At 34.0% G+C, this 8,711-nt stretch overlaps 1 protein-coding gene across 1 annotated transcript; it reads left to right on the plus strand.

The window, feature by feature from the left end:
- The first annotated feature begins 629 nt into the window (after positions 1 to 629).
- On the plus strand, positions 630 to 4,247 carry RGS1 (regulator of G protein signaling 1). The gene is made up of 5 exons (XM_007952158.2): positions 630 to 766; positions 1,175 to 1,255; positions 1,668 to 1,729; positions 3,114 to 3,277; positions 4,062 to 4,247. Exons 1-5 carry the CDS (start codon positions 630 to 632, stop codon positions 4,245 to 4,247), a joined length of 630 nt encoding a protein of 209 aa, XP_007950349.1.
- The last annotated feature ends 4,464 nt before the right edge of the window (positions 4,248 to 8,711 follow it).

Consider the following 8,711-nt stretch of genomic DNA (forward strand, 5'->3'; position numbering starts at 1 on the left):
GGGCAATCTACTTCCATAGAGATACCGCCTCAGAAACCAAAGGAGGGGTCGCCTCAGAAACCAAAGGAGGGGTCGCTATGAGTTGGGTCGGACTCCATGGCAGTGAGTTTGGTTTTTTGGTTTTGGATTCTATAGGGTGAAGGGAGAAGATGAGAGGTTCTATGTAAAATATTGTGATCAGATGAATTTTATAGTCAAGACTATCCAAAGAATTGAATGGATACATCTCTAATGCTGTTTCTATTTAATTCATTAAATACATCAAATGAAATACTTTATTATATGCAATTTTTAAGAAGAAACAACTGTTCTCTAAATCCAAAGACCAGTGGCTGATAATGATTGAGACATGTGGTATATGTTGTGTGCCTCTGTCTGTTTAATGTTCTTTCTTTCTTTCTAATCAAATGACCTGTTCTCGTTTGGTTAAGTTTCAACCACAAGACATCACTGTATACTTTTTTTTTTTTTCAAGATACACGTCACAACACACCAAGAAAGGGGGAACTTCCAGTGTCTGTGGTAACATCACTTGATAAACAGACTCCTTTGAACAGCAAGAGTCTGTTTGCCTTAACTATATAAAGCAGCAGAGACGTTGACAAGCAGATACTTGCAGTGTGAGGACAATGCGAGCAGCAGCCATCTCCACGCCAAGGTTAGACAAAATGCCAGGAATGTTCTTCTCTGCTAATCCAAAGGAGTTGAAAGGAACTGGCCATTCACTTCTAGACAACACAACTCAGAAAAAGAGGCCGAAGACTTTGTAAGTTTATTCACTGTGAATTTAAACTTAGCTTTGAGAATTTTAACTTAGATTATTTTTAATGGCAGAAGGATTGAGAACGAATGGAAGAGAATCTGAGCATTTAGCCTTGTCAGAGCAATTACCTGTCATGATTTTATACAATAATATTAAGATGTATTAAAAATTAAGTCACAATAGGGCATCAGACTTGTGAGAATTTTTCCACAGACTTTGGCTCATAGAAATTGGCTGTGTTTAAAGAGAGTAAAATATTGTATCAGTTATTTTTATTATTGCCTTATCCCTTAGAAAAGTTATTTCTATGCTCTTTTCCTTTCACAAATCAAATATCTAAAAATAAATGTTACAAATAAAATTATCACTGAGATAATATGAATATTCTCTTCTGTGTATTTTTTTTTTTAGTGGAATGGACCTGAAAGCATACTTGAGATCTATGATCCCACATCTGGAATCTGGAATGAAATCTTCTAAGTCTAAGGACATGTATGTACACTAATACCCTGAACTGTTATCACAAGAGTAGCCTGTGTATTAGCTTTGTATACTGCTAAGAGATTAGTACTGCATGTAATGGTCTTTATTTTTTTAAGTCACAAGCCAAATAAAAATAGTCTACATTTAGTAGCATTGGAAATTAGATAAAAACAGGTGTGCCTATGTTCCTTATTTTTGCACTGTTGGAATATGTTGATTTAGATGTTTCCAAACTTTACTGGCACATTGTTTTCATAATTATGGAAATTAGAAGAGAAATTTTAGTTATATAGATAAATTTTAATAAAATTTATTAGAACCACAGTCATAGCTTATGAAACTATCAAAATGTGGCAGCCATATCGATTTCATTTGTGATTACATGCAAAAATTTAATTTGTGTAAATTTTGTTCTCTTCAGACTTTCTGCTGATGAAGTAATACAATGGTCTCAATCTCTAGAAAAACTTCTTGCTAACCAAAGTAAGTATCCATGAACTAGTGAATGTTCTGGGGCCCAGGTCAATACTGTATAGCTAGAATGACTTCATTAAGATGCAGTATTCTGGGTGGAATAGTGTGTGAAAAGTTATATGCTAGTTTTTCTGTGGTTACTATAACTTCATCATATTATCCCCATTATAATGTAGCATTGACTTAACACACAAGGCTGCTATTGTCTGTTGGGAAAATCTTCCAAAATAAATAATTGTTCCCATAGATCAGAACAAGGATAAAATTAAAAAATTATTCTGGGTTTCTAAAGTTTACAATTTTTAAATGTAAACCAAATATCTCAAGATGTGAATTTTCATTCTCAAACTGCCTAAAGAATTTTTTTTTTTGGTACGGTTGGATGGAGAAGGACTCATTGAATCAATAGAATGTTTTATCATTCATATGTGGCAGGCATTTTAGAGACTCCAAGGATTCAAAAATAGAGACATGGTCCCTTGCTGCTTTCAAGGCAGTTGAGATATGTGAAGTGAATAGTTGCACTATAAATGATAAATGCATAACATATATATGATTTTTTAAAAAAAGTCTCTAAACACAAAGAGTCTTGTGGGAATTTGATGATGAGAAAGGGTAAATAATGAAATCATTTTGCTTTCTCATCATGGGAACTACAATTCTGTTGGGATTAGTATCTTGTCATTCAAAGGTGCAGATAGGCAACTTGGAGTCTAGCTAGATGGTAAATTGATTCTCTTTTCCCCACAGACACCCTAAGAAGCCTTGCTTGGGGAGTATCTAGTTCAACCTAGTTCAGCTATATTATTACCAGATTGAGTTTATAATTCAGCCCAACAAATAAACTGTGTAGATATAGTCCATTTAAAAGTTTCAATAACATTAGCAAATATAACCAGTACATCAGACACATGGATAATGTATAGGGCTTTCATTTTCTGACTGTAATTGAATGGAAATTCATTTTCTGATAGTAATTGAATGGAAAATTATGTTTGTTAATTATTAACACAATGAGCTCTGGTGGCGTTAATGCCCTTTGTCACGTGTCCTTCCCTAAAACACTCCACACTCTGGCTAGCACTTGGTATAGATCAGAAAAGAGGTTGCGTTCTAATCAGCAAAAGAGAATTCTAATCCAAATAGCACATGAAAGCAAAACACATTGCCACTGTGTCCAAGTTTGTCTGGCCCCAAATTCCCCTTTTAAAAGAAAGAACTGGCCTAAAGCCTCCCTTCTCTACAATTTATGACACCAGCATTCATGCAGTATCATTTGAGCTATCTCCTATCTTTGTACATAGGGAATGCAGTAGTATTTTTCTTATGAATGACATCACATTATTCGTTTCTTGGTTCAATTAATTAAATTATCTCCTCTTTTTCTTTTTAGCTGGTCAAGTTGTATTTGGAAATTTCCTAAAGTCTGAGTTCAGTGAGGAGAATATTGAGTTCTGGCTGGCTTGTGAAGACTATAAAAAAACAGAGTCTGATCTTTTGCATTGTAAAGCAGAGAAAATATATAAAGCATTTGTGCATTCAGATGCTGCCAAACAAGTGAGTATTAAGTTCATTATCATCATTTATGTGTAAAGGAGCTCAGATACAGAAATCAAATTCAACATACACAGCAAAATGAAATCCTTTTTGGGCAACAGAATTTCACTGCTGTTCACTTAGTTATACTGGTATAATTCAATGCAATGATCTAATTTCCTATATTTGTGAAGATTGTATAAAAAGGGTAAGGATGATAAGGAAGATAAGGATAAACAAATTGATTTTGAAAAGTAGAATGCCTCAATGGGAGTGGGGAAGGAGTCAGGGTGCTGCTGACCAGGACTGCCTGCCGGGGAGTCCTTAATGAGCTACTCCCCTTGGATAAGGACAAAATGCAGACTAGGGTAATATGTACAATCGTAGCAGCAAAAAAAATATTTCAATATAATAGTACCCACCTTCTGGTTCAATAGTTCTTGTCCAAGCAGAAAATAGATACACAAAGAGCCCTCACTTAAATATCTGCATCACTTTTTTTGAAACATATAGCACTTTATGTAAATATTTCAACTTTTATTTTTTTAATCAAATTTTCAAAAAAAGCCAACTTGGAACCCCCAAATAAAACGGGAACCAAAAGGAACAAAAGCAATTTTTTTTTTTTGTGATATTTCTTTTTACCTCCTCCACACCTAGTGTAGGGCTCACCCAGAGTACACATTCAAGAGAGATTTGAATGAGAGCTTAAAACCACTTCCTTGAGCTGTTTCAAAAAGTGCAGTAACATTTAAAACTTACAATAAAAGAGAAATGTATATTAACTGATACAATTTCTTTTTAGATCAATATTGACTTTCACACTCGAGAATCTACAGCCAAGAAGATTAAAGAACCAACCCCCACATGTTTTGATGAAGTCCAAAAAATCATATACACTCTGATGGAAAAAGACTCCTATCCCAGGTTCCTCAAATCAGAGATTTACCTAAATCTTCTAAATGACCTACAAGCTAATAGCCTTAAGTGACAGTTCCTGGCTGGAGAGAATTAAAGATGGTATCAAGTGCAGAAAGAATGTGCCAGTGTGACACCCTGGGGGAATAACTGCCTTTTGAGGTGACTCAACAGGCCCAGGGGAAGAACTAAGGTCTCAGAATGGATAAACGTGCAAATGATCCAGACATAAGGTTGAAGAAGCATAAACAAGATGAAAATTGAGAGGCTGCAGAAGAAAGGAGTATGGTGGTACTGTCATAAGATACAGTGGACCTATGTATTACAAAATCTCTCAGAACTGAGAAGGCCAGTAACTCTAGCACACACACAGCAACTGTGAAGATAAGTTATGAGACTGATTCAAATGTGCTATAAGCTTCAAGGTCAACTGACATTTATGCTGCTTATTATTATGTATAGATTGTGTATTGACCTGCTGAAATCTCTTTAACTTGGATGACTATTTGAAAAGTATGTGTATTAAAATCACCATAGGTATTATTGACACAAAGTTTTTCAATGTTTTATTATTGTTATTTGTTTGACTTTTTTTTGCTTAGAAGAGATGCAGAAAAGAACAATGTATTTAACTTAAACTATTGCTCTGGAACTCAGAGGTCAGAATATATTGTAAACTATATTGTAAATTAAATTATCACAGTGTCAATAATAAAAGTGGGTTTTGTATTAAAATTATAGAGAAACAAGTCTGCTTGTATTTCTTTTCTTTTTTTTTTTTAATTGACATTTATTCACCAGATTTGTAAAAGTAAAACTCTAGCAAGGGTTTCCCACTTTCTAGCATCTCTTCAACATTTAACATACTATCATCCAATTAATATTATATATTATTATTAAACTGGACAGATTTCATTAGTTTGTTCTTTGCTGTCACAATGAAAAATATACAGTCATTTAGTCAAGCTTCAAACTGATGAAAAATTGACAAACTTTTTAAAAAATGAAAAAATATTCAAGAATTAATCTAATTAACCACAGATATTTTCCAGTGATTTAAGGCTTATAAAACTCAGATGTATTTTCTCATTAATGCTCTTAGCAATCCTATGAAAATTAAGACTCGGAAAGTTTTATCATTACTTCCCAAATTTAGCTATCAAAATTACCCTAATGTTTAAAAAACAAACATCTATTTCTGTGTTCTATCCTAGACAAAATCAGAATCTCCAAAGGGTAGGATATGTGAATCTATATTTTAAAAGGAAATCACAGGTTATTCTGCTGATAATCTGATAAACAAAATTTAGGAACTCCAGGATTAACGCCTGTCACACTACAAGAGTTTGCACATAAGTTTTCCAACTACATGACCAACTATTCTTTCCATTTTGTGTCACTGTCACCCACCAGTGAAAGACCAGAAGGTATTTCCAAAGTCACTCATGTCTGCAAAAGTCCTATATGTCACCTAAGCAGGAAAATCAAAATGGCTGGCTGCTGGTATGACCCAGAGGTCACTTATAGAAAGGAGCAAAAGCATCAGGATGATGCATATCTCTAATTAGTCTGTACAGCTGTATCTTTCCATGTACCTGTGCTCCAAGACTTATTCAATGATAAACTGTTCACAAATCATAACAGAAGAGTATGAATAGTCTCACTATTAGCTTGCCCAGTCCCCCATCAGGCACACAAGTAATGATATGGGGCAACATGTAGGTCAAGTTTTAAAAAGCATTATTCTTGAGTTTCTAGTAGACAGAGTCCAATTTGGATTTACATTATGTTCTAAACCATGTTTTAGTAGGTTATATTTTAAGAGAAACTTAAGAAGGGAGTTCAGTATAATAATAATAATAATAATAATAATAATAATAATAATAATATCAGATATCTCTTCATTCCATCACCAAATTCTGTCAATCCTCCTTCTGTCATCACTTGCTCTTTTCTATTTATTACACCAGACCTTTATTACCTGGCCCTTTAAGTTCTCACTGCTTGCTCATTCACCTAATTTAGTTTCCCTCTTTGGAGCCTCTTCCTTAAATCCATCTTCTGAGTACCCATAGCATCATCTTCTGAAACAGATTTGGCCTTATCATTTCCCATGGTATATAAAATAGAGTTCAAAATCCTCTTTCTGGAACTCAAAACTCTCCCAATGTGACCTCTAAAATTTAACTCCCATTAATCCCTGCTGAGTATTCTATCTTGACATCACATTAGATTGTTCATCTTTTCTTGAACAAATCCTAACCTGCACTATCTCCGGGGCTTTGATTAATCTCTTCTCTCTGTCTAAAATAAAATGCCTCTTCCCACTCCTTTCCAATTTTCAAAGTCAACCCGATTCTTCAAGGTCCATATAGAACTTGCTCTTGAGTAAAGTCTTTCAATCAACTTACACCATTATACAGATATGTTCAATGTCTAACAGAGGTGAACTGCAGTCCATATAAACACAGGACACCCTGCTTTTATTTTTAGCACTACTGTCACATTAAATAGTCCAGACCCTTAAGACTTGTGAGAAGCAAGGAGTGCCAACTGGCTAACATACATACTTGTCATAAAATGAATAGTGCTGGTCTTTGTCTCCACAGATGTTATGTTAAAAAGCTATCCAGTTTTTGGACAGATGATAAAAACAAATGACTGAGATACTTCTTCGCTTTAGAGGGAAAAAAAAAGAAAAGAAAAGAAAAATATGATGTGGCTGCATAGATTCAAGATATTGTAAAATACTTGAAAATATGTTTTTTTTTTTTTTTTTAATGGGCATTTTTCAGTTATATGTAGTCTTTGAGACCATCCATAGAAATGTGATTAACTCTAGTGACACCTAGTGTTAGAAGAAATATGATCTAACTGCTCAATCTAATATTCTCTCAGGTCACAGGTTATGTTCTGATATGACATTAAAACAGCGGCAATCAACAAAGTACATAGCTAAAAACTCATCCATTAAGTAAAAACAGAAACAAATTTACTTTTCTCAGAATTAGTTTAAATTATTCCCAGCAGGCATACTCCACATATCCAGGAATCTGGTAAAAATGAGAGTAATGATATACAACATTTAGAATGTCTAATAAATGTCTAATAAAATATATAGTTACCCATTTAGCTCACATGTATAAGTTGAAGTTCCAGTTCCTTTGTGTCTGTGTGCAGAGGCTATGTTATAATACTAAGACTATTTGATATTTGTTGTTGACTTTAAGAAATTCTGAAACCTATGTGAGAAAAAAATAACAAACGGTGATTTAATTTTTCATAGATGTAAATCAATGACAATTCACAAAGTTGTATAATATCTTCAAGACTAGGATGAAACCATATGTATAGAACAACAACAAAAAAAAAAAAAAAAAAAACCTATCCTTTTTTTGTTGAAATCAAACTTAAAAGTTAAAAAATTATCAACTCAGTGAGAGATATTTTATCTTACTCTATACTTAACCTGAATGGCACTTTCCTACAAATAAGTCAATGGAAAAATATAAATCCTTCCATGGATATTTGACTGGATGCGTATTTCCCAGCAGCTCTTTCACCTCAAATTGAAGACAGCACAGGAAAGGAGGGAAAAAAAAAAAAAAAAGTTTAAAAAAAGGAAGGGAAGCAATGGAAAGAAACCAAACCAAACCTACTGCCATCAAGCCATCAAGTTGAGTGCAACTCACAGTAACCCTATAGGACAGAGTAGAACTGTCCCATATGGGTTACAGAAGGAGATTGCCTTATCTTTCTTCCATGGTGGGTTTGAACATGGACCTTTGGTCAGTAGCAAATGCTTTAACTACTTCACCACCCGAACTTCTTAAGGAAAATAAATGAAAGGGAAAAAAGAAAAGATGTGACTGAGTGACTTAAATGTTTATCTTATCTTATACATCATTTTATAACTTTAATACCTGAACTCTCACACATTTAATATTTACCTTCTCAAATTGAAAGTTTTAAACCAGCAAGGATTTTGCTGTACTTTAGAGTTGGCTGCACAACTTCACTTTAAAACTCCCATAATTAATGGTAGATTAGGCTAGGAATTTGAATTTAATCCCAAAAGAACCCAATTTGTAAATCCACGAGAACCATGCCTTGATTTAGAATACTGCTGTTTGGGGAGGATACATGCAGTAAGCCTGATGATTAAAAAAGGAGTCAAGCTTGTGTGAGCAGAGAGCTGATTAAACAAGAAAAAAGGGTGCTTCCTAAGCACATTTTTAAATTTAGAAAACCATGTGGGCTATGTCAATTACACTTCAGAATTTAATGCTCACATACTCCTCCTTCCCTTTCCTGTCAAACTCACAGGCAGTGCCAGGGTATCTAGGAGACACTCAGCTGAGCGTACACAACTTCAGAGAGTTTAGGGACATTACAAATGAACACAGTCTTATGTCCCTTCCAACTAAAGCTAACCTCCCTACTTGAAGAATTTTATTTATTTATTTATTTTTAATTGTGATTTGGGTGAAGATTTACAGAGCAAATTCACTTTCCATACAGCAGTTCACATATACTT

The sequence above is a fragment of the Orycteropus afer genome, unplaced genomic scaffold (assembly GCF_000298275.1).
Source record: "Orycteropus afer afer isolate SDZICR_OR568_19922 unplaced genomic scaffold, OryAfe1.0 scaffold00326, whole genome shotgun sequence".
NCBI lineage: Eukaryota > Metazoa > Chordata > Mammalia > Tubulidentata > Orycteropodidae > Orycteropus > Orycteropus afer.

Coding starts and splice junctions, on each gene's coding strand:
- RGS1 (XM_007952158.2), top strand. CDS start 630: ATGCGAGCAGCAGCCATCTCCACGCCAAGGTTAGACAAAATGCCAGGA. Junction 767..1,174: donor AAAAAGAGGCCGAAGACTTT/GTAAGTTTATTC, acceptor TTTTTTTTTTAG/TGGAATGGACCTGAAAGCAT. Junction 1,256..1,667: donor TCTTCTAAGTCTAAGGACAT/GTATGTACACTA, acceptor TGTTCTCTTCAG/ACTTTCTGCTGATGAAGTAA.